At 47.2% G+C, this 25870-nt stretch overlaps 1 protein-coding gene across 13 annotated transcripts in view; it reads left to right on the top strand.

Annotated features, from left to right (window-relative positions):
• The first annotated feature begins 332 nt into the window (after positions 1-332).
• NCAM1 (neural cell adhesion molecule 1) overlaps positions 333-25870 on the top strand; it is a 78908-nt gene continuing 53370 nt past the window's right edge. For 7 of the 13 annotated variants that reach the window (XM_042882325.1, XM_042882322.1, XM_042882321.1 and 4 more), the window contains exon 1: positions 333-518. In XM_042882325.1, the coding sequence (XP_042738259.1) occupies positions 467-518 (52 nt within the window). In that variant the 5' untranslated portion in view covers positions 333-466. The remainder of the gene's footprint in view (positions 519-25870) is intronic. The other 6 variants (XM_042882327.1, XM_042882326.1, XM_042882319.1 and 3 more) reach the window with 1 other exon arrangement.

The following is a 25870-nucleotide window of genomic DNA, read 5'->3' as shown; positions in this document are numbered from 1 at the left end:
TGTGGAGATGTGGCTGTCTGCTCACACAGCATTAATGATGGAAATGGTCATTGAGCAACTGAACCGCGCTACTTTGCACTCTGTGACACGATCAGCTCCACACATTTCCCCCCCTACGAAGCACACCCCGCAGCCGCTCCGCTCCGTGCCGCGTTTTGCGGGCGGCCGCCAGCGCCCACCGGCGCGGCCTATTTGAGGCGGGCGCGGGCGGAAGGACACGGCGGTGCCCGCCCGCTCCAGAGAGCGGCGCGCAGGGATCCGCGCTGTGCTGCGGCGCTGTCAGTCACGGCGGCGGCGCCGGGAGGCGGCCGGGGCGCAGCGGGCGGAGCGGGGACACGCGCGGAGCGGAGCGGCGCGAAGGGGACGCGGGGCAAAAACGGGAAGATCCATCCGGAGGGCCGCGTGGTGCTCCGCCCGCACGGAACTGCTATTTCGAAGTGGCCTCTCTCCCCACCCTCCGGCTGCGATGCTGCCCGCCGTCGCGCTGCCCTGGACGTTGTTTTTCCTCGGAGCCGCAGGTACCAGCGGGGCGATGCCGGCTGCGGGCGGGGGCTGCGGGGCGGGGGGAGACCCGGGCCGGGGGCTGCGGGAGCGCAGACAATGGGCGGCGGGGTGCGGCCGCGGCGGGCGCATTGTGAGCGGCGGGGGGAGCGGCTGCACGGGAATGGGTGCGACCGTACGGGAGGGGATGCGGTAGGAGGGGACGCATCGAGAGGGGATGCAGTGCGACCGCGAGGGAAGGGATGCGATTGTACGAGACGGGGTTGCAAGGCAAAGGATGCGATCGCGAGGGGTGTGATCGTAAGGGAAGGGATGCGATCTCGGGGAAGCGGATGCAATTGCAGGAGATGCAGTTGCACGGGAAAGGATGCGACCGCAAGGGATGCGGTCGCAATTAAAGAGCGGCTACGGGGAACAAGAAGGAAAAAAGGCGAGCGGCGGAGCAGGGCGGCTGCGGCGGGGGAACGCAGCCGGGACGCGGCGGGGGGGCGCGGGGCGGCGGCGCGGGAGCGTGCGAGGGGCGCGCGCCGCGGCGGCGCGGGGAGCGGCGGCCGTGCACGAGCAGCGCTGCCCGCGCGGGAGGGGAGGGGTCGGCGGCGGCCAATCAGCGCCGGGCTGGAGCGACCCCCGGGTCGCCGACGGCCCCCGCGACCCCCGGGGGGTGGGCGCGGCCCCGGAGCCGGGCAGGTGCAGCGGGAGGTGCTGCCGGAGCCCGCCCCGCGCGGCGCGCTTTCCGAGCACCTGAAGCCCCCCTTCTCCCCTCCCACCCCCGTCTTTAACGCCCAGCATCGTTTGCTGCCCCGCTCCTGCGCGTGTTTATCCAATAATAGTAATTATGAATGCAGAGAGAGCGCCTGGGGAGCTGCGCGGCTGGGGCTGGGCTGCTAAAGCTGCATAAAATGATGAATCCCGAGCCCAAATAAAATATTTAAAAGCCAGAACAAAGCGGCAGTGCTGTTGCTGGTAAAGGCGGCCCCAGCCCGTTCGGCCGGCGCTGTGTTATGGGATGCTCCAGGCTGGCACCGACCTCCCCGTGCTGTGATGGGGGAACGCCGTGCTGTGTGTTCCCGTTGGCGCAGTGATGGTTTAATTTACTGCTAAATTAAAGCGATGTTCTCCCGTAACGTAGAACTTGATTTATGGGTCCAGCAGATGGCTCGTCTCCTTTCATTTACATCCCGAGGGCTACGGTTTCATAAATAATAGTCTTTTATGTGAACCTTATCCTCTTGACCTATGCAGAAGTCCTGGCTGGCGTGGTTTTGGGTTGTTGTTTCTTAAAAGACACTTAATATAGCAGTAACTGAATGAATACCCGGTGTTTTAGTGTTAGGGATTGTGGCTGCTCTCCAGGCTGGAAGTGCCTTCGCTCCTCGGCTCATCTCCAGGAGCACGTTTTACAGCCAGAGCTCCTTGCCACTGGGAAGCAGTGATTCCTTCCTTGTCGTGGGATTTGGGGCTGGGTGTTGGCGGTGGCGGCGTTTCGTTGGGTCGGTCGGTGGTTTTTGTTTGGCATCGCCATGGGTTTGCCTCGACCGGCTGTCAGAAAGCAGAACCAATCGGTGGGGGAAGGAGGAAGGAGCGCCGCATCTGCTGCCATCAGTCTGCAAGGAGCAGAGAAAAGCGTCAGTAAGAGACAAAAGCACGCTTTATTTTCTCGTTTAAAAGGTCGTCCTGCGTTTTGCTCGTTATTTAACACATCTGCTGTGATCGTTTGTGGAGAGAATGTATGATTCTGTTGTTCCTCTAACCCGCAGCTTGCAAATAGCTGGAGATATTCTGAAGTTAATGAAAGTGCGTGCAGAACCAGATTGGGGAGAAGCTGTTCTTTGGTGGTTTGTCGTAGCTTTTATCCGGGGGACTGTTGGGAAAAGTAGGGCCATGTCAGCTTTTTCCAGGTGGAGTGAAGAGGTCGTGTCTTTGTTTTCCTGACTTTGTGCCCTCGCAGAGATATGGAAGGTGGGCAGAAATAGTGGAGCAGTTGTTGTCTGAGGGCTGGATTGGGATTTTGGAGTCTTTTCAGTGTGCAATATGGGCACCTGAAGGGAGACATCTATTTCCAGACACAAAGAAAGGAAAAACTATGTGTTAAAATACTTCATTTCCCCACCTATGGTCCGAGTCTGATGGTTTCCACTCTATCTAAGAGCGCAGATAATGGCAGCAGTCAGACCTGCAGCACCCAAACCTTCCATAAGAGATGAGAGAAAAGCATGTGCTGGGCTGTGAACAGAGATGCTGATGTGTGTGAGAGCGACGGAAGCCAGCGGACAGTGTTGGTTGTGGCATTTTTGGGGAATGGGATATGAATGGGCTCGGGCGTCTGAGGTTGCTTTTGTTTTATCACTTGCAGTGTGTGCATTGCAGATACTTTGGTGAAGCTGTTGTTTGGACAGATGCAGAACATCAATAATGGCCTTAATCCTGGTAACGTCAGATCTTTGGGCAGCTGCTGACGGAAAAGCTTCTTTTTGGGAGCGGCTGACAACTGAAGGTTCACCCAGTTTAGCAAGTGCAAATTGCTTCAGAAAACCAGAGTTGTAATTTACTGAATTTGGGCCAATGATGCTTCCAACTACATCCAGTTGGACTCAGCGATCCTTATGTGTCCCTTCCCTTATGTGTTCCCTATCCTGTGATGCTTTGTCGGCACGGTGGGGACGGTTTGATTTGCCAGGTGGAGGTGATGACATGGGCGGAGATGGATGCAGCGATAGCTCAGCTCTGCGTGGTGGCAGTTTGAGATTCAAGCTCGGTTGGTGATGTCCAACCCATGCCTTGAGGAGATGTCTTGGAAAGTGGAGAGAGCCAAAGTCTGGACTGTAGGAGTGCTTTTTGGAAGACGTTTTTTGGCTCCAAAGGGAATGGCAGCCTAAAGCTGTAGGAGGGGAGTGGATGGGTTGTGTGGAGGAGATGTTGGTTGAGTGGTGAGTGAGGATTGGTGTCTCCATGGAAAGAATGTTCTGAGTGGTTATTGGAATTGCGTGATGTATCCATACAGATGTTAGTTAATTGTCGCAGTAATGAGTTTCTAATGAGGTAGTGAATATTATTTTAAATATTTCAAGTTTTGTAGAATTTGTTGCTGTATTTAAAAAAAAAAAAAACCCTGCTAATTAAAAAAAAAAAAAGCTATTTTTTGCACTGTATTTTTAAAATGTAATCTTTTTAACAAGAAAACTGGGATTTATAAAACATTCAGATTTCAATTCTTTTTTTTTTTTTCTTCCAACATCTCTGTAGCTGGGATGTCCAGGGCTGCATTTAAATATGACACAAAAGATGAACGGTCAATTTGGCGTTGTTTACATAATATTGGCAAATCGGTCTTAATGTGTGGTGTTACTGCGTAATCTTAACATAAACAGTGGAAATAATTGAAGGAACCTCGGAATTTGGAAATGCCTGTTGGTGGCTCTTCGCATCCCACAAAAAGTGGGCTGTCTTTGCATATTAATCACTCTTTCAAAGGAAGTTTGCCTTATTTGCATTGTGCATGCACTGAGGAGTCCCATAGTATGCCTGAGAAAAAAAAGGGGGGGGGGAGAATCGGAATTGTTGTTCTGAAAAGGGTTTTTATTCCATTCAAGTGGAGGGACTGAATGCAGGAGAATTAGCGCAGTGTTGTGTAGAAGAACAGTCCCGTTTGGGCACTGCGTCGCATGTGGAGCCGGCCTGGTTCTGAGTGCTGGGGGCAGGGTTGAGAGGGGAGCGACTCCTCTGTGTGCGGTGTCATCTCTGGGGTGGGAGATGCCCTCAGCTCACCCTGTGTGCACTCTGTGGTGCCTGCCTTCCGAATGCAGTGACCAAACCTCCAGGCCTTTGGAAGCCTTTGGAAGACGTAAAGGAGATATAAAGGCTGGGAGCATCTTCAGGTTGCCTAAATTCTGGAATAACAAGCTGTCTTAGGGGCGATCTGCTCCTTTGCTGCCGTGGTTTTAGGCTGCTGTGACTGGTGCTTTGGAGGAAAGTTGGGTCGATGCATACGAGTCTTGCTGTCTTTTCTCCTTTTGTCTTCTGTCAGCAAATTCAGCAAAGGTGAGCTTTTCTGTTACACTAGGCATCCTTGCACAAGGTAGGATCTAAAGCTCAAACTTTAGAAATTTCAACTTCAGGGAATGGTAGAATGGAAGAGTTGTAAAATATCCCAGGTTGGAAGGGGCTCCCAGGGGTCAAACGTATAGAATGGCTCAGGTTGGAGGGCAGCTCAAAGCCCACCCAGTGCCACCCCCGGCCGTGGGCAGGGCTGCCCCCCACCAGCTCAGGCTGCCCAGGGCCCCATCCCACCTGGCCTGGAGTGCCTGCAGGGATGGGGCACCCACAGCTCTCTGGGCAGCAGTGCCAGCGCCTTTTGGCTTCTTCATCATCATCTGGCTCCACACAGCACCAGCTAAAAGTGAACCAGCATGTCTGAAGAGGTGTGCTGGAGAGGTTTCAGTGAGTGATGGCTCTCAAACTGTTTTGCTTGGTATCCTAAATGAGAAGATGTGCAGATAAAACGTGTGGCACAACATGTGGGAGCACTGGCCTGCTGGTTGAGTCTGTAACTGTGGTTGTTAGGAGCAGTGTTGCCAACACCTTCTGCTTTCAGAACAGGTGAATCCGAATGTATTCCTCTGCTGATATTATTTCTATTGGTGGCAATGAGGAAATAAAGACATCTGTGGAAGGGAGAAAATGTAGCTGGGATAACTGACGTAATTGCTGTACTTTCCGAACCCAGAGACGTTACCATATGCTTGTGTTTAATCAATAATATTGAGCTCTGCTGTTTGCTAAAGACTCTGCTATCTCTTTTCCTTTGCTTATCCTTGAATTATCTACTAATTGGGCATATTTTTTTACACAGAAATAAGTTAATTTTGTGTAGCTAGGAAAACATGAGATACTTTTCTACTAACATGGATTCCATAAGGTTCTGGCCCAAGTGTGAGCCAGTGGCAGTTTGGGATATTCAGGCTGGCGTGAATTTGCTGCGATTTATTTCTGGAAGGAGCTTTTCAGGGTACAAGAATGGAGCTGTTGCTGTTTTGGTTGTCTTCTGTAACAGCAAATAGCTTTTTTTCCTGTCTGGGCAGTAGATGGTTGGGGTTGGGGTTGGTTTTGTGACCGTGAGAAATGTAGGTGTGCACTGGTTAATGCTATTGCTCCATGATGGTAAAACAATGCCCTCAGTGCACTTGGAAAGCCCTTTAATAAGCAGTTTAAAGTCGTCGTAGCTGAGAGTTTAAATAGCACTTATCAACGTGCTCACAGCATTCATTGGTGCAGTTCGCGATCTGGAATGCAAACTGTATGCTGACAGTATCGGCTAATTACAATTTTTCAAGAACTTGATTTTGTGTTTTTTTGAATGTGTTAATACTGAGATAAACAGTCATCAGGCACTTGTGTACAGCACTGCAGAAAATATAATCAACAGCTGCTTGTCCAAGTAACTTATTAAATTATTACAGGCCTGCGGAATTCAAAAGAACAGACAACTGTAAACATGCTTCAATTGTGGTGCTTTCAAGAGATAATCTCTTAGAAGTATAACATGCATCCAGGGCTGGGAGCAGGCGTGCAGTGCTGGTCTGGACTCTCCCAGATGCTTTCGGAGTTCAGTCTGCTCGTGCTCTGTGGATGCAGCTTGAGGTGGGCAGTGCACGCAGGAAGGGAAGTCGTGTTACAACAGCACCAAGGAAATAAAATGTGGCCGTGTGCTTCTGTGTTATGGCACTGTGTTGTTCGTGTGTTGTTTTATGAATGTAGTCGATTTATTGGGATGTGCAGAGGTACCTGTAAGCAGTATTTTTAGGGGGAAAAAAAGAGGGAAAAAATGGTATTTTCTTATCAGGTGAATGGCTTTATCTTATCTCCTCCTTCCTAAGGATGGCAGTGAGTTTAGGTGGTGAGTGAAAGCAGTGCTGCTTATTCCTGTGGAATTTAGCACTTTAAATGGATTAGAACTATAAATATCTCTCCCTGACTTCGTGTCAGATCTGGACACGTTTGAAAGTACCCACATTTACTTATTTGATGTACATTTAACAAGAATTCCACAATTCTGCTAAATGATGAAGTAAATGCAAGCTCCTTAGAAGTCACCAATCGTTTTGTTAAAGAGAAAGTAAAGCAAAAGGTCTCTGATGGGTTGTGGTTTCTTCTGCACTGCGTTTATTCTGTGTGCCCATGACTGGGTGAGGGTCAGCCTTGCATTCCTTGTGCTTTGTGGGTGCAAGGTATCGATGTCACTTTACCCACATATCAAACCCATTCTGAGCTATTCTGTGCTGAGATCGCATGCAGCACTACAGCTAGACTTACTGTAGGGTGGAGAGGCACAGGTTGCCCAGAGAGGCGGTGGTGCCCCATCCCTACAGACAGCCAAGGTCAGGCTGGACGGGGCTGTGAGCACTGCTGAGCTGTGGGTGTCCCTGTGCGCTGCAGGGAGCGGCACCAGGCGGCCTTCCAGCTCCCTTCCAACTCGAACCATTCTATGATGCTATTTTCAATCAACTTACTGTCAGGAAGTTTTGATGTTAGTAAATGAGGTCATAAATGAAGGGCAGTGTAGTGGAAGGGATGGTTTGACAGCCCTGTGCCAGGTTAGCGCTCTGAGCTCCACTAGATGGCACTCATTTATTGTTCTCTGCGTGAAGTTGCTTTCTCTAGGGGGGAAAAAAAACAAACACGCTTTGTGGATAGTGGTGGGGGATTTTTGATTTCATTTGGAATAATAATTATAAATAAATCCTTGGAGATAATTAACACATAACTATTCACCTTGTGTATGTGGTGTCCTTCATAACCCTGCGCTTTTGAAGCAGAATAATGAGCTGATATTTTGGGTGAGATCTCACAGTGAGATTGAAGCACACCATCAAAACTAAGGTAGGAGAAAAGAGAGGGGCTCTGTCACACTGGGGGGAAGAATGCAGGTAAATTCATCATTAGTCCTGAACCAGCAGCCGGTGCATTTGGCTGCACACAGGTCTGACGTCTTTGTTTTCAGCAAATCAGAAGAATTTGATGGGCAGGCAGATTAACATTCCATAATTCTGTCTCAAGACATCTCTGTACTCAGAAGCTTGGTTGGATGAAGGCAAGAGTATTTCCAGCACGTTGTAATCATCCAAGTTCTATCTTTAGTGAGCGTCAAAGTGATTCAAACGTGATGGTGCAGAAGGGCATTGGGTACGACATGAGCATATTTTATTCCCACACAAAGGCTAGAAGGGCCACGATGGCTATTTTTGTCTATTTGACACACAGAGGGTTCTCAGCAGAGATCCTGTGCATCACACTGAGCTGATCTATAGATCTGTATGTGCTCTGTGCAAAGATAACAGCTTTATCAGATGGCTTGGCAGTGTGTTGCTCGCTAGCCTTGAGTGCATGCTTCCAAGAAAGATGTCTGGAGCCAGTTGCCTTTGATTCAGTTAGCTGTTGATCTGTGGCTTGCTCGGGGGAAATTTGTCTTTGCTGTTGGTAGACTGGCTGAGGAAGAGAATCTTCTACCACAAATACCATCCCAGAACACCTCCAGCTTGTCGCTTGCTCAGTAGAGCTCATACTTGGGGACGTGCAGGAAATTCTATTCTCATCTTTTTCCTGTGTTGCCAGTGCTATCAAACAGTGTCTTTGATGGCACTGTAAATACGTGAGCTTCATGTGGACCCCGGTTTCAAGCCAGCGAGGGAGATTTTTAGGATGCTCAATGAGAATAAATGCTGAATAAGGCTTTGTTCTACCAAACAGTAACTTATTTTCTTCATTTAATCTTGTTTTCCGCCAAGCTGAGGGAAGCCTGAAGCAGTGTTGTAGTTCTGCTTAGGATCCAGAATAGTGGATAACTGAACCGAGTGCTGGAGAAGAGAAATGCAGCTTCTCTTCAGATCAGTATGTGGACTACAGAGCTCTGGCTGTTGTGTTTGCAGTGTGTATGGATCCTCTGGTCTCTGTCCCTCCATAAAGAAAAGTGTGCTCTACGATCCTGGGAAATGATTTGCAAGTGAGTGGCTCACACAAAACAGACTTTTCTTTTTGCAGTTGAAAATATCTGCCTTCTGTCTGCTCAGTGTTGGAGGGGATGAAGGCTTTCGGGAAAACATCCTGCAGCAGTTCTCAGGATCTCAAATCTCACTCCCGTGTTAAGCAGCTCTTCCAGCCATGTCGTTTGGGTGTTAATCTTTCAAAACCTGTCGAGATGTTTGCACTGACAGTGGTTTAATTGGGCAAGGCACTGTATTCATGCACACGAGGGGGTTAAGATATTCTTGCTGGTTGGCAATCTACCTTCTGGCACTTATCTTTTAGGTGCCATGAGACAACCCGATTCATGTTTTGATATTTTTTCTCGGTTTTAGTTGTGTGGTTGTTTTTTTCCCCTGTTGAACTCTAGATTCATTTGTTAGTCTGGCTTCAGTATTTAATTGCAGTTATCTTTCACCAGGTATTGCACACCAGTCTGCATAGGCTCCTCCCATAAAAATGGCAGGCTTTTAAAGTACAGTTTGCTGTTTATTTCCACTTGATGCCATTTACTTTCACAGGAATGTATGTACATCAGGCATTTAGAGCCATAGAGTCATAAAGGTTGAAGGAGACCTCTAAGATCATCCAGTCCATCCATCCGCCTGCCACCAGTGGTGCCCACTGACCGTGTCCCTCAGTGCCACATCTCCACGTTTCCTGAACATCTCCAGGGATGGTGACCCAACCACCCCTTTGGGCAGCTGTGCCAGTGCCTGGTCACTCTCTGATATCAGGAAAAGCTTCTCCAACAATGTGCAAGGACAGTATAACCTGAATAAATGTATAGCTGATGTTAATTATTTGGATCTTATTCAGGCATATGCCACTGAATTATGGAATTTTGTGAAAATGTATTACTGCTTGGTTATAATCATATTCTCCAATGACTTTTCCCACTGCTGTTTGTCTGTTCCTCACAGTATCTGCTGCTTGTTTGCAGCATATGTTTGACCACTTTGCAATTTTGATAGGACTGTATGAACGCACCGTTGCCAGTGCTGTTGTGCTGGGAGGAGCTGTGAGCTGTAGGAACGCTTCTGTGTGCTGTCCAGGCTGGGGCATCGGGTGCCTGCTGTTCTTCGGACACACAAAGCCATCCAACTGTAAATTAACCTAAAAGGAGGAAGTTTGGCAAAGCGTGCCTGGGTCTGTGTGACTCGTTCTGTGTGGACAGCCATTGGGGGCGGTGGGTTGGGACACGGCGGGGGCGAGAGCGAGGTCTGCCTGCCAGAACAGAAGGTGGAATAGTAATTTATTATCTTCCATTCTTTGAAAACAGATGGAAAACACTGTGCTCATAAATTTGCAAGGGAAAGAATTTTGGAACCAGGCTTTGCATATGCCTTCTTTCCCCCTCCTCCCCCCACACACACCTTTTTGTTTTTTGTCTGCTTTGAAAAACAGAACAGTGAGATCCATCGGTGGGAGGAAACTGTGTGGTGTTCAGCTGAGTGCTGCTGGGATGGGCAGTGCTTCTAAAGGTCCCCAAAGCATCCAACAGGGCTGTGGAATAGAGGGAAAGTGCGTCAGTAATGTCAAAAGGTAACCTGAAGTGTGGGATGAGGCCATGGAGGAGATGGCACTGAGAGTCCTAGGGTTCCTGGACACGCGACATTACCTTAGAAGTATGTCTGATTTGGACATCTCAATTTGAGGTGCCTCAAGTCAGTGGCTTTCTTTTGTTTGTCTGGGTTTTTTGTTTCAGTTTGTCTTTTCCTAATAAAACTGAAGAACAACATGAATGTCAACAGTAGACAGAGGCTTTTTTTTTTTTTTTTTGATGGAAGGCTTGGGTACCGACCACTTGTCCCCCATCATTCCTGTTTGTAATGTATTGACATCATCTGATGGAAGGATTAATTTTAAACTCCAAAGCTGTGACTTGCTTCTTCCTTTTCCTGGTATGAGAGGTTGCATTTCTTTTTTCTCCTTAATTCGCAAAATAAGAAGAATTACAACGCCGTTATTTTCGGTTAAAAGCTAAGCAGGTCCCATATGAGCCTCGTCTGATTCATTATGGATTACTGCTCTAGAATTAGAAAATTGCATTATAAATCATGATGTCATCCCTAGCAAAGCAATTCATGCACGAGCTCCTGGAGCTGCCCATTGCCGGCAGCTGCACCGCGTGCTGCGCTGTGGGGAGGGACAGGTGGGTCTGCTGGCATCCAACTGCTTCCCAGCGTTGTTCCTTTGTTTGGCACTGAGCTCCCAGCGCTGGGCAGGATGCAGTGCACAGCTCTCCATGCAAGGCTTTGGCTGGAAATGGCCTAGGAATTTAAACTCCAGCCCTATGTCAGAATTTTAGCGGCGCTGCATTTTATAAGCAGCAGACTTTTCGTGCTGGCTGATAGATGAGAAGGGAAAAATTGGCCTTCTTCAAGGGGAAAAATCTAACTTAATTGAGGGGGAAGTGTACTTCAAAGGGGAAAAAATCCTAGAGCTGAGAGAGAGGCTGTGGAAAAAACTTCTAATTGAAGTGACTTTACGTTTTGGCAAAACACAAGCAGCTATTTCTGCTTAGAATTTGTGAATCTAGAATTAAGTTTGGGTGTAAAGTAGCTGGTGTAAAGTAGCTAAAATGTTTCTTTTACCTTGCCAGCTAAATGGTTTCCTTACTTACTGAATATCTCTAAAACCTATGGCAGATGTTTCAAGGTGAACTAAGCAATGGGAGATGGAGAACTCTTTGCTCTTTATGGGTGCCTACAAAGGAAAAGATGGAGTAAGACCTCGTGTTGGGGTGTTCAGATGGGCAGCCTGGTGGAGCATAACTGTAGCTCTCAGCTTCCAGAAGCAGCGATTTGAGGCATTCCTTCGATGTTGGCCAAGTGAAAGAGCTGCATCCACAGTGGGGATTGGTGACTGCGTGGTGTTGGGTGCTCCTGTACTGAGGGGGTTCTTGTGGTCTTCAGGTGCTGCAGATCTTCAGGTCTGCTTGAATTCCAGAGAAAGGAAACACCAGATGGGTGTGAACACATATAGCAAGAAGAAACTTCAGAAATACCACTCAGTGTGTGGTTATCTTCTTGCTTGTTAACTTCTAACCCCATAAACGTATTTGGCTTCATATTCAGAGTTTTCTGCATGGGATTGATACATGGGATTTTTCACACACAGGGTGGTGAGGCACTGGCACAGGTTGCCCAAGGAGGCTGTGGATGCCCCATCCCTGCAGGCATTCAAGGCCAGGCTGGATGTGGCTCTGGGCAGCCTGGGCTGCTGGTTGGCGACCTGCACACAGCAGGGGGTTGGAGCTGGATGAGCGCTGTGCTCCTTTTCAACCCAGGCCATTCTGTGATTCTATGATTGAACAGTTGTATCTGACTGCTAGGTCTCCAGGAAGCTTACTAATAGTCTCATTTATGTTTTCGACAGCGATAACTTTTATTTCAGAACAACAAGTCATGTTCTCACAGGGCTTTTGTTGTTTTACTAAATGACAGAAGTGACTAAATTCATGCTTTATGCATACATCAGACGCCACATTCTCATACCATCTGTTACCAAACTTTGAGATTTTGTTTTTTGCCAGTTTGCAGCAATTTTAGGAGGAGAAGGAGAAATAGAACAGGTGATTAAGAGTAAAAATCTAATGGGGTTTGGGCAACACAGAGCATTGTTGTTTCGTTGTTGTAATGGTGTAATGCTAGGAGAAGTGTCCATGTTGGGTTTTTAAGCTGTTCATTAGCCTCCCACAGAATATTCCCTGTCATTAACTAGTCGCTGTTTCTTTTTTTTCTTTGAAAAGCGTTTATAGTTGTGATTGCACTTCATTATCTCTGATGAACCAAAGGATGTCCCGGGAGGAAACGGCTGATAACAAAATCACCTGTGGGTTGGTTCCAATGCACACCACATCCTCCTGTGTACGTGGTTTAATGAGCTTATATAATAGAAAGGTACCTCATTCTATATATTAACAACTCCTAGTTTGTCCTATTTTGGAGCTTCCCAGTTGGACACTGATGTTTGCTTGCTGTAGTAGCTGTTATTTGGGTTTGTTTCCTCCTTTCAGCAAGTGCAAGAGGAAAAATCATTGAAGTGCATATTTAATTATTTGTGCGTTGATGGTATAAAGCTTTCAGTTTACTGTTGGACACAGAGAGCCTTCAGAACTGTCTTTTGAGGAAATGGAATCAGCATGAGAACAAGCAAGGCGCAGTGCTCTCCATCAAGAGAAGAAGATGGGTCTCAACAAGAACCCAAACACCTCGTCATTTAGGAGTCAGTGCTGATCCTGTGTAGGCAGGGCTTCGTTTGAAGGTCAGAAAAATGGGCAGGGTTCCGTTTTTTTTTCTGTTCCAATGGAAGTCCTATCCTGTCATCACAGTGAATTCCTGAAATCTCTAAGTCTCCGCAGGGTTTAAATCTAATATTTCAAAACTGTTTTTATCTTACCAAAGCATCTCAAAGTGCTCAGTATTTTTTTGCTGGCCATCTTAAAAAGGGTGTTCAGGTGTCACTGGAACACCAGCTGATAATTAATTTACTCATTGACTTCATTGGCTTTCCTAAGACATGTGCATATGTGTAGGAGTTGGAGTCAGCTTCATCATGAGGCGATGTTTGTCTGTGCAGAGCATGTTTTAGAGTTATGGAATTGCACAAAATGTTTGTCTTGTCCATCGTCTTCTGCTGCAGCCATGTTATAACCAGTGCAAGGTTTGTAATGGTAATGAAGGGCACTGTATCTTACATGCACTCATTATATTTCTCAAGTGTCTTTGATGCTTTGGAGTGTTTGTGAGGATGCTGGACCGTGGGAGGTGTTTTCCACGAGTGGCACAGATGGGATGCAGTCTGCTTTGGGCTCACCCTTCCTTGTGTCGTGTGTAGGATCAGCATGGTGTGCACTGCTGTTCTGCTGTGTGCCTTCCTGTAGGCTCTGGTGGGACTTTGGAATACTGTATCATCATCAGAAGCAGAAATAGTCAGGTATGTAAAGTCACCAGAGGGCTGGAGCAGCTCTTCCATGAGGACAGGCTGAGGGAGCTGGGCTTCTTCAGCTGGAGAGAAAAGGCTGAGGGGAGACTTCATTGCGGCCTGCCTGTATCTACAGGGAGCTTATAAGCAGGAGAGGAGTGACTGTGTACAGAGCCTGATAGTGACAGGACGAGGGAATGGCTTTAAGCTACAAGAGGGGAGATGTGGGTGAGCTGAGGAAGCAATCCTTCGTCAGGGGGCTGTGAGGTGCTGGCACTGCTGCCCAGAGAGCTGTGGGCTTTACGGTCTGTCTGTCCAACCTAAGCCATTCTATGGTTGTGGTTACTGCATGCTCATTTCACTGCAGGAACAAGATGGGGGTAAAATTCAGCTACCTGCAGAAACAAAGTAAAAGCTGTACCAGACAAGGCAAAGTTGAGTGCAGTTAAAGCTAAAAGAAGCAAGCTCCTGATGTGCATGAAGAATGATATAAAATAATGGCTGTACTTTAACACCCAGCCTCCTAATCTCAGAACCATGGAATCGTATGAGCTGGAAGGGACCCATAAAGGTTGTCTGATCAGCGATGTGCTTGCAAAAGGAATAATGTGCTCATTTCTTACCAGCATCCTCTGTGGCACTGAGTGTTTTGCAGTCTTTTAACTGTTTCTACTGAAAAGTTGTCTTAATCTCATGTTGCTTTCTATTGGTTATATTTTAGCAGAAGGCTGTAGATAACTGGCATTCAGACAGTGGTTTGCACGTCTTTGAACTCAACTGTTTCTCTCCATGTGAAACGAACATTAAAACACTGTTCAGTACAGATACCCTTTTACACAGCTGACACTGCTTGTACAAGCAAAACTATCATATGCAGCCAAAGAACAGAAAAACGGAAATAATCAGATGCCAGCAGCACGAGCTGTATAGCGATCTATTCAGCTGGCTCCCCACAACGCACTTCCAGAAGAAGTTAGAGCCAAGACTTCACTTGGCAATGGTTGTTTGATTTTTAATTCATTTAAATGATCATCACCTCCTAGAAAACACTTGACTAAATTTTCATGTTTTAAGATGTTTTAAGACTTGTCAAAATTATATGGATGAGATCTATTTCATTTGATATGAAGGGCTTAAAAGCATGTGAATTCTCAATGGTGGCTGAAATTCTGCTGGTGCTGTAATTCACTAACAGTGTGATGATGCTGAATTTTTCCATGAAGGGGAAAGCTCTCACGTTTCTTTGTATGGTGAGGGGACTGCGAGAAGGATTTACCTGTCAGCATCTGAAGGGGCTGTGAGAAGGGAGGGCACGGACTCTATAGTGGGTCTGTGTGATGGGAGAAGGGGAGATGGCTTCAGACTACAGGAGGGGAGACTGAGGTGGAGCTGAGGAAGAAGGTTTGGCAGTGAGGGCGGTGAGGCGCTGGCACAGGTTGCCCAGAGAGGCGGTGGTGCCCCGTCCCTGCAGACAGCCAAGGTCAGGCTGGACGGGGCTGTGAGCACTGCTGAGCTGTGGGTGTCCCTGTGCGCTGCAGGGAGCGGCACCAGGCGGCCTTCAGCTCCCTTCCACCCAAACCATTCTATGGAAATAACCCTGTTCATGTAAGTGCCAAACGCTGGTGGCTTTGCTGCACCAAATGCATCAGGACGGCCACAACTGCTGGAGCAGCAGCGCTCCCTCCTTCCAGCACTGGGGCTCTCGCTGCTTCCCAGGAAGCACATAGAGGTCACTGCTGGGATGATACACAGGCTTCGTTCTTTCTAACGGGAGAACAGCTGATTTCATCGAGTTTGCTTTGCTGAGAGGCACATTCCTGAGCGATTACAGTCACGCAAAGCAGCGTTACTGGAAGTGCAGCTCTCTGGTGCCTGCTTCAGGGCGGCCCAGGTCTGGCTGCCCAGCGTGGGGATGAGGAGTTTGAAAGTGATGGGTGTAGAAACAAAATAGCCATTGACCCCTGAGGGAAGAAAGGACCCTTGTTCTGTTCCTTCAGCTGTCTCTTCTCAGTGGGGAACTCACGTTTGGTTTGCTGGTTTGACTGCCATAGACGGTGCCTTGTCTGTCTGTAGGTGTGATCTTAGATATCTTATTCTATTCAAACTAAATTCTTTAGAGTTCTTTAGAAACTTAGAAATTAAGTTCTGTAGAGTTTCCAGCTGATTTCTTTCTTTGTATTTGAATGACTGCATGACACCTTATTTCATTGACGAGGAGCACAGTATCATTAGAACAGCATTGAAGGGAGTTGTCATTGATGGTGCTGTCCTGAAATCTGTCCTTCTGTGCCATGTAAGCCTTTAGGAAGTACAGACTGCTTTATTCATGTATGAAGCGTTCATCTCAAGGCACATATAGTCGTCTCTATATTTTTCCCTTTTTAAGGATTGCTGCTGTACAAAATGTTCCCATGAACTCTTTGCACATCTGCTCCTAAGGAAACTCATTTGAGGTTTTTCTTTTTTTTTTTTTTTTGAGGGGTTCATAGACTTGTAATTAGCGGCAGTATTGTTGGTGTGACGCTGAATGAAAAACTCTGCTTCCTTGTTGTCTGTCCCCAGTCGGTGAACTTGGCCGGACACTTCATGATGCCTCAGGATGAACAAGAGTGCTATTCATGATTACAGTTTTCTTATGAAAACAAATATGGAAAATTCACATGCTGGTCTCACCTCTTGTCCCAAATCACATCTCATAGGTTTGACTCTGTGTAGAGTTATTATCCAGGAAGAAGAAAAGGTTGGTGGCTCCCGGGATATCCTGACGGGTATTTAAGGAATGGAACGCCTTCGTGCAACGAGTGCCGTGGTGTTGCTGACTCCTGTTGCTGTGCTCTGCCACGCTGTGCTTTGCTGCAGTTGCAGATGAAGATCTGGGCCATATTTGGCCGTTTGGTGAAGGCAGCGAGGCAGTGCTGTTTGTCAGGAGCTGAGTGCTGCAGGCAGCATCGGCGGCCTCTGCAGCGTGAAGGCATTTCATGTAGTCAGTCTGTATTTTTTTTCCTTTTGCTTTTTTCCAGGGCTTTTGGTGGTATTTTTAATCACTTGTTATCAGCAAAGTAAAATCCCTTGTGGTACCATGGCCCTCATACTGCCTTGTTCCTTCTGATGTTCATTTTATTGCAGCTTTTCTTTTTTCTTAGTATTCCACCTCTGCTATTAATTCCTTACGCAAAATAAATGAGAAATAAAGCACAATATGATTTCCTGCAATTATTTTGCCCATTAGAGGCAAGCAGAAATACATACTGTTTGCCTGGTTTCCTTTGGTGTTTGTTTGCTGAATCAATAAACAGCACCAATCTCCTGACACATTCATTCATCTTGAGCTTTTTCAAGAGAAAGTGATGTGACACAATGAACAAAGCACCAATCAAACATACCACCACGTTCTTCTTCCTCTCTTTCATTCCTATAATTCTCTCAGTTGGAATAATGCATATTGAATGGTTTTTGTGGTGGTATTTCAATTTGTGAGGATCAAGGCAGATATGAGTATATTTTCCTCCCTCTTTGGAAAGACATTTCAAAATAATACAAAAGTGCATCTAAATATGAAGTAGGCTGCTCGTTTCCTCTAGAGGAAGATTCTTGGTATTGGTGGCTGTATTCTTTTCTGGAGCACGCAGCCTTTTTCAGTAAGCAGCATCTAAAATATGTCTGCTGTCGCTGTCTGCTGCCAATGCAGTGATTGATCTGCATGGGGCAGTCAGGAGACTGAAGACAGCCTGAACTTAGATATGGTCTCGTGTATTTTCTACTGTGTAGTTTTGCTTAAACACAACCCAAGGGAGGAAGATCTGTCCCCTTGCCTCTCGTAAGGGCTGAGCAATTCTATCACTCATTTTGTGTCCATGCAGGTAAGGCTCTGTGTCTTTGTTTACCATCACCACTTAGACTCAGAAGCAAATATCAGCAACCTGAAAGTCATTTTTATACTGGAATGAGCAGAGCACCTGAGTTTATGCAAGAGTTTGTTAAACTGGTGTTTATCTTCACGTCTGTTTTAAGGACAGGTTTTACTGCTGTCAGTGATGGAGTAATTGCAAGGACGCTGTGCAGGGTTGCACTCCCTTCCTGCTTTGATGTTTGTGTCATTGAGTCGGATCTTACCCGCCAGCTGAACTAGTTCATATCCTACTTCTGCTGTATGATAGAAATTGTTAAAATGTGTCAGAACTCAGAGGAGGTGTCACAGAATTCTGATTTCCCATGAAATCTCTGCTGGCTCAATCCATCAGTCACCTTTTGTTTCTTCTGGAACTGTTTACCTGCTCCATGTCATTTCGTCTTGCAGTGAGAAATACAGGTCTCCAGAACTCGTCTAGCTCCCTCAGATTTGCAGACAATAATTAAGCAAGTATTAAAATCTCCTCTGTGTACAAATGGCTGCAGAAGCCCTCGTGTCTGAGCGCTCGTTGCAGCAGTGATGACCATCCCTACTCACGCTTGGTAGCTAAGCTCGTGTCAGGACTTCTGTTTCAAACACCCGTTGTGGCTTTGTGAAATTTGCCACTGATGAAGCAATTCCATCGAGAAGGTTGGTCTGTGACTGACTGCATATTGCTCGCCATTACAATTTCACGGGGCTTCTGTTCAGCAGTCACACTGACCTTGTTTGTATGGGACTTGATGAAACTAACGGGGTTGCACTGTGCAAGCTTTGTATAATCCATTCCCTGGGGAAGTCTGAAAGGCTGCTCCTTTAATTTTTTTATGGACTGTCCACCCAGCAATCCGGTCATCCCTCTGATTGTTTAGGAGAAGAGCATCTTTGCATTTTGTGCAAAGCAAATTAGCATTGTTTTAATTCCTTCATACAAACTCCTTCTAGAAGAGTTTGCTGCCATTAACGTGTACATCTTTTTTCACTGTTTTTTATGTGACTGAGGGTAAGTGTACTGAAAGACATGTTTAATGGCTCATCTACTGCACGAAAGCTGTGCGGTAGTGCTGTGTTGTGCAGCTTTGTTCCTGCCTGCCCATCGGCCGCGTTGTTTGTTCTGCTTTTGATAGTCCAACCTTTAGTTCCCCATCCCCTTCTGTTTCTGCCAGCTTGCTGTGTTTGCCTCAGGTAGGAACTGCAGCCAGTTGCACAGCATCCTGTAAAGTGAGAGCTGTTCATAATAATACACTTAATGTATATTGTCGATATATCAAAATTAAGCTTTTCATGATGCTTAATTCTGGATTAATGTCTTCAAAGTCTAATTAGATCATGAAAGCCTAGTCATTATGCCGTTATGAGATGCAGTTGATAACACAAATGCCATGACTCACTGTTTATTATGTCTTACGCTCTACCATCGGTTAACTTTGATGTGCTGATTACGAACAGGGTGATGGATGTGGAAGGGCCTTTCCCTGGGAACGAAAGGACATGGCAGTGTGTTTTTGCCATTAGCTGAGGAGGTATGCAATTCTTCGTTCCACATCTGGAGGTACGAGGCTGCCTAGCTGTCCTGTGTTACTGGCTGACTGTGGGGATGAAGCTCAGTAATACCAGCAGGACGTCCTCCCTACCCACAGCACTGCTCTGTGAGGATGCAATCTGGGCGACTCACAGCTACCAGTGAGCTACACAAGTTCTGATCTTCCGCAGTTCTCTCTCCAAAAACTAAAATGCAAACGAAGTGAAAGAATAAATGTAGAAAATTCATGTAGATTTTAATGTAATTGGATTCTCCAACTGAGGAGGGACTTTGCAAGCCTGGAAAGATTTCTGCCAAACAGGATTTTATCTTCGCTTCCTGAGGCAGATGTAGGTGCTGGAAGTTACAGCCTTCTGGAATTGGTTAAATTTAGTAAATGTAATAGCAGCTTCCCAGTGCCAGGAGACTTGTGACACTTCCTGAGGAATGCACCCTGGGCTGGATGTCGGCTTCCAGGACTTGGAGCAAATGGAGCTGCTTGGTTCTAGAGAGATGACTGCTATGAGAACGCTGCTGTGCCCAGTGCTTCTGCATCAGACTTTGCTGCTGGCCTTCCTGCTGAAGAGAAAAGGAGGTGCCCAGGGGTGAGTGGGAGAAAAGCACAGCTGAGGTGCTCACAAAAAAACAGCCACCAAACCAACCCTGAGGTGCACATGGGCTCCTGCCCCATTTTGTTTCAGGTCTGTAAGCAAGCAGGGTCATGGTGGAAATCCAGGAGTCTGTCACCTTAAGATCCTACCCTCTTCATGGAGCATTCATTTAATTTGAAGGCACAACTCATTCCTGAACAGCAGTTGTGCTGGACGAAGGACTGGAGGTTTCCTGAAGTCAACCAGTTTGCAGTTGGAAAAGCACTGCAGCATCAGGCTGCAAGCAGGAACGCCTGGCAGCATGTTCCTAAAGGCTGAAGGTGGCTGGCAGTGTCCATCTGGCTGCCAGCAAACAGCCCAGCTTACAGCAAAATGATGTCCAGCTGCCATCGGAGCATGCTCTTTTCCTTTGGGAAGGAGCACTGAGGCTGTGCCCATGCAGTACGAGTTCAGCTGCTTCATTGCCACGTGGTTTAATGAGCGGTCAGGGCGTGTGCTGATAACCGCTCCATTTATAGCACTGAACAATGCGGATCATCTCGTGGGCTGTAATTAATGAGGGATTCAGTTCTAGAAAACTGCTGCATCCATTTTGAAGATCTTTAATTATAGACACCGGCGTGCGGTGTCGGAGAATGGGGTAATTCATTTCTTATTAGAAATGTTCCCATTCCCACACAAACGCACCTTTTTAGGGAAAAAGAAAAGGAAAAAAAAGCTGTCAGATGTTAAATGCAGCGTGGAAGGGTGTGGGGATGGTAAAGCATGGACTGCTTTGCTGTGCAGTGTGGGCACAGGGGGTGGCTCTTCTCTCTCAACTGCGCGCGTTTCTCAGCTGTATAAATACCTTCCGTGGCCCATCTGCTGATTGCTGCTGTGGCATTTTACATTTCAGCTCCATTCTGATGCCCTTGGCTTTTTGACTGTTTCGTTGGTTTTTTTCATGCCTATTTCAATGGCTTTGGTTCAGTGGAGGGCGGAGAGCTGATCCTGGGGAGGATCCAGCTGTGCTGGTTGTGTTCCCCACCGGCCCTGTGCGAGCTCTGGGATATCCTCAGTTCATGACCGAGTGCCAGCAGGTAAGTCACAGCACAGAGGGCTGTCTGAAGGTCTCTCTACCATTCCCCAATTCAGCACAGACGTTCCCATGGCCATTCAGACACATTCATACTAGGAGCAGTAGTTCCTCATGCAAGACAAGGTCTGTAGTGCAAAAAAAACACTGTGAGAGGTGTAGAGGAATGGCAGCGATCACAATGGGAGACAGCACAAGTGCAGCATCTCCCTGTGGCTCTATCTAGATTTGCAGCTCTATCACTGGTGAGTATAATCTGCAATGCTAATGAAGATGGAGTGACTTCTGTTTTGTGCTTTCCTTCTGCTTCTGTGCCCCCCTGACTTTCAAGGTGCAGCAGAGCTCTTTGGAGGAGCTCTTTGCCACTGGAATAGCACACACTGTTATGTGTGCTCAGGCAAAGGTTAATTGTCAGTTCTATCTCTGCCGGATTTTTTGTTAGCTGCTTTACTCTCTGAATGGTGATAAAACAAGGCAAATAAAATAAAAATCCAGAGTCATTTTCCTTTCTAAACCTCCTTTCTCTGCACTTCTGAAACCTATTTATGCACAAGCCTCCATCCTAACAAAGGACTCTTTGAGGGTTCTGTGTTAGTCTAACATTCCCTTCTTTCACGTGAAATTAAGGGCTGTGATTTACTGCCATGACCTGAGTGCTCTCCTTTGCAGCTTTTTTCTTTCTTTCCTTTTTCTTCTTTCCCTGTGGTACTTTAGTTTTGCTAACATGTGGTAGATGTGAGGGGTGGGCTTGTGTCAGCTCACAGTGAGGGTCCTGGGGTTACTGGGTGGAATCAGAGCTGTACGTATCTTCATTCTGTTACCCCTTAAAGGTGCTCAGCTCTTTTGCTTTCCATTAAGTGAGGAAGGGGGACGGATTTTTTTTGTTAACTATTACATAGGTTTGTCTGGGATTTTCTTAAATGATGATGGAGGGCACAGCAGCAATTGGTCAGACTCTGAACGTCACTGTTTGTTGCTTGGAATTCTTAGGAAATAATCATTTTCTTACCAAAATTCAATGTTAATGTCCCAGCTTAGCTGCCCAAGGCCTTTGAGGTACTGGCACTGCTGCCCAGAGAGCTGTGGGTGCCCCATCCCTGCAGGCACTCCAGGCCAGGTGGGATGGGGCCCTGGGCAGCCTGAGCTGGTGGGGGGCAGCCCTGCCCACAGCCGGGGTGGCACTGGGTGGGCTTTGAGCTCCCCTCCAACCTGAGCTCTGTGGTTCTAATTACCATGGGAAAGAAATAGCACGGAGCTACTGATCAGACGACTCAGTACTAAGGCATGGGGCTGTGCAGCTCATCACTTGTCGTCATCCTGTCCCTTCTGACACATAGCTGCTGTCCTTGTCTCTTTGCTGTGATTTTGCTCATACACTTGTGGCATTTAGTGGTGGACTTAAATAAAATGTACTAAGAGTCTTACTTCATTGCTGGGGGTTTCTTTACTTCCTTTAAAGGTGCCATTTCATGGACTATGCCGTTATGTCAAAGGGCCCCTGCTATCTTTATTACACTGAATACAAAACCCACTAAGACTTTGTTTTTTTCATAAGGGCGCTGTGGGATTAAGCAGAGAGGAAACCCCGCAATGCAGGTGATGCATAAAAGCTTGGAATACAGCAAAGATTTGGCTTATTCTGTAGGTCTGCCAACTGAACCACCTGTGGGGTCCGATATGACTTCTTGGAATCTTGAGGGAGGGATTTGGCAGGAAGCTTCTATCAGTGTGGAACTGCTTCCATTTTCATTGCTCCTTTCTCTTCCTCCTCTCACAGTGTTTCTTCCAGCAGGTGGTTGCTTTGGAAATCTCAGGACTTTTTTTTTTTTTTCACACAAAAGATGGTGTTGCTTCTTATTGCAAGGAACCGGAGCTGTGCACAGTTTTTCTTCGCTGTCCCTCTAAGGTTCCTCCTGGAAATGTTTCAAGACCAGAACGTGGTCAGACTGCGCTGCAATCTTGCTTTGGGAGGCATGTGATGGTTGTCAGACCTGCTATACTGCCATGAATGATAGCCACAGTTCATGGAGCACTGCTGGAAGCACATCATGCATGGCACTCAGGGTTTCCTGAGTGTTGGTGGTTATTTTACTGCAGGATTTTACAAATCAGTAGATTAATAAATTAAAGGAACTTCAGTGTGATGCTTCAGTGCAGCGATGCGGTTGCATTGCTCTGTCATATTCTCTTTTTCATCCTCTTGTTTTTATCCGTCCTTGTCCTTTGTTTTACCAGAAACAAAACATCTCTTTCTGTTGCAAACTCGGTGTGCCAAATAGTTTGAATAACTGTAACCAAGAGTGAATGTAAAACATGGCAGTGACAGTAAATTCCTTTTAATGTCCTCCTATAACAAGAATTCCCACTTCAATAACTGGAGCAGCAGAATGGTTGACCTTGTTGTTTGATGCAACCATTAGCTTGCTTGGCTTGGTTCAAAGTCTGCTTGCATTCTGTGTTTAACTCTGCAGCCAGTAATTTAGTGTTAATGATGCAGCATTCATTAACATCCCAATGAGACCTTTCCCTTTCACGGTTTTCTTCATAGGGCAGCTCATTCAGTTACCTGCCTCCCTGGCTTAATAAATGCTTGCATGAAGCGTGGATTGTTTTACTGCCTTTGTTGGCTGCTGGAAGGAAAGGGTACCAAAAGCAAATCAGTTTGGCATTTTTGTGCTTGCACTTTGCATTAACGCTTCTAGCATGCTCATAGGTGGGTAGATAATTGGATGCTATCACATCACTGGCAGTGTTACTTAGCAGTATCTTTAAGAAGATCCCCAGACTGAATCTGGGGTGCTAGAGCATTTCTAGATCATAAGGTAGAGTTCTGCAGAGGAACATATGCAGCCCAGCTTCCTTAGGATGTGTATAATTCAGTCTGTTAACTTTCTGAACGTTCCTGCAGTGTCTGTTATGTATTTCTGAACCATGCTGCTGGATGCCAGGTAATTGCCAGGCATGCAGCAAGGTATTGTTTTCTCTGAATTTGTATTGGGATGAGGGAAAAACAGCCTGAGTAAGCTCTGGGGATTCAAGTTAATAATGTATGTGTATGGAAAGCACACTGCACACCAGGATAGGCAAGCACGGTTTGTTCTTGGGATCAAAATCAGCTCTCCTGTGAGGGAGATGTGGCCATGCTGGTGCCAGACATCCCACTGCGGGGACTCATGTGCCCCCAGCTGGCACAGCCACCCAGACAGCAGCTGGGGCTGCCAGACAGAGCCTGCTGGCCCCAGCATGGACATCAGGTACCAGCCAGCCCCTGGAGATCCTGCCTGAGTGTGCTGCTGATGGAGCAGTGCAGAGAGGGTCGGGAAACACTTTATTTCCTCATTCCTACTTTTTTATTATTATTATTTCCAGGTCTTGGCTTCAATAAGTGTTCATTTTTCTTCTGAGCAAGTACTGGAAATCTGATTAAGTTTTCAAAGCAAGGTAACTGCTCAACTGAAGTCACTGAATGCAAGTCCCCGAACTCAGCTGACCAGCGGCTTGGAGGTGTTGGGTGTTCCACCATTTTGCAGAATCCTCATAGTGAGCAAGTAGTGACCAAGCTTCATTTGCCTTCTGATGCAGCCCAGGGGGCTGTCGGCCTTCCGGGCTGCAGGCGCACACTGCTGCCTCACGTCCCGCTTCTGCCCATCAGGACCCCAAGTCCTTCTCCGCAGGGCTGCTCTCAATGAGTTCTTCTCCACTCTGGGCTCATGTCTGGCGCTGCCCCGACCCAGGAGCAGCACCTGGCCTTGCTGAACCTCATCATGTTCTCTCGTGCCCACTTTCTGAGCCCGTCCAGGTCCCTCTGGATGGCGTCCCTTCCTGCTGTTGTGTCCGCTGCACCACTCAGCTCGGTGCCATCAGCAAACTGCTGAGGCTGCACTCCATCCTATCTCTATCACTATATATCACTCCATCCTATCATCTGTCGCTGATGGAGATGCTGAAGAGCTCCGGTCCCAAGATGGACCCCTGGGGGACACCACTCATCACCGGCCTCCACCTGGACATGGAGCCATTGACAGCAGCCCTCTGGCTGCGACCATCCAACCAATTCCTTATCCTCCAAATAGCCCAGCCTTCAAACCCATCTCTCTCCAATCTGGAGATAAGGATGTGGTGCAGGACTGTGTCAAAGGCACAGCTCCAGGCAGGTGACATCAGTTGCCCTTCCTTTGCCCACCGATGCCATCACTCCATCACAGAAGGCCACTGCATGGGTCAGGCACGCTGTGCCCTTGGTGAAGCCGTGCTGGCTGTCTCGGGTCACCCCCTCACCTCAATGTGCCTTAACGTCTCTTCTGGGAAGATCTGCTCCATGTTCTTCCCAGGCACAGAGGTGAGGCAGTTGCCTAGATCTCCCTTTCTTAAACATGGCAGTGATAGTTCCCTTTTCCCATCTCTGGGGCCTTTGCTTGACAGCCACAATTTTTCAAATACGACAGAGTGCAGCTTGGCAACCACATCAGCCGGATCCTTTGGAACCCTGGAACGCATGTCATACAGCCCCACAAACCTGTACACGTTTAGCCTCATGAAGCTGTCTCAGACTTGTGCAATGTTCAGACAATGTAAGACTCTGCTCTTACATGGGGAGGGATTTTGCTCCCTGACCTCCTTTTACAATTTCAGGAACACAAGAGATATGGGAAGCCCAAATGGCCATGAAGACAAGGCAAAGACTCATCAAGTACCTTAGCTTTCTGCATGTCTGAGGAGTCCACCTCTCCCTTTATGTTTCTCAGACGAAGTGCTTTCTGCTTTGTAGATCTTTGTTTCCAACACTTGGCAGAGATCTGCTCATTGCTGAAGGAACCCATTGCTGTTGGTGAAAATCACTGCAGCTTCTTCCCTGCTGTGGGAACACCGGTTTTGGGTATTGGCTCCTTTCTGGTTTGATCCAAGCAGAGCAGAAGCAATTAGGGTTAGTGGGCAAGTCTCTCTTCTGTCAGATGGCCCTTGAGTGAGAAATGCTGGTTATTTACTTTGGTCTGTCTGTGGGCCCATTGGCTTTGTGCTTCTTGCAGACTGTACTGGTTGCTTTTGGGAGCGGAGAAGAGGATTTCTGGCATCTGTTCATAGAATTTCATTGTGGAATACAGAAATACACTGTGGCTCAAAATAAACCCATCAATGGCTCTTGACACTGGAAGAGAGCTTTCCAGACCCACTATGGTCTCCTTTGCAGCGAGGAAAGCAGTTGTTAGTAGCAGGAGAAATTTATTCAGGAGATTGCTATTTCGGCAATTTCAGAGCAGCGCAGCTGTGTGGGGAGGCTTGATAATATAATAGCCAGGGGCCCCATCTGTTCCTAATAAAACATGTAG

This window comes from Lagopus leucura, unplaced genomic scaffold (assembly GCF_019238085.1).
Source record: "Lagopus leucura isolate 7727_CA_CO unplaced genomic scaffold, USGS_WTPT01 Super-Scaffold_100034, whole genome shotgun sequence".
In the NCBI taxonomy this organism is placed as follows: domain Eukaryota; kingdom Metazoa; phylum Chordata; class Aves; order Galliformes; family Phasianidae; genus Lagopus; species Lagopus leucura.
The sequence above is the reverse complement of the archived record's forward strand: the minus strand, read 5'-3'. Positions and strand labels throughout refer to the sequence as shown.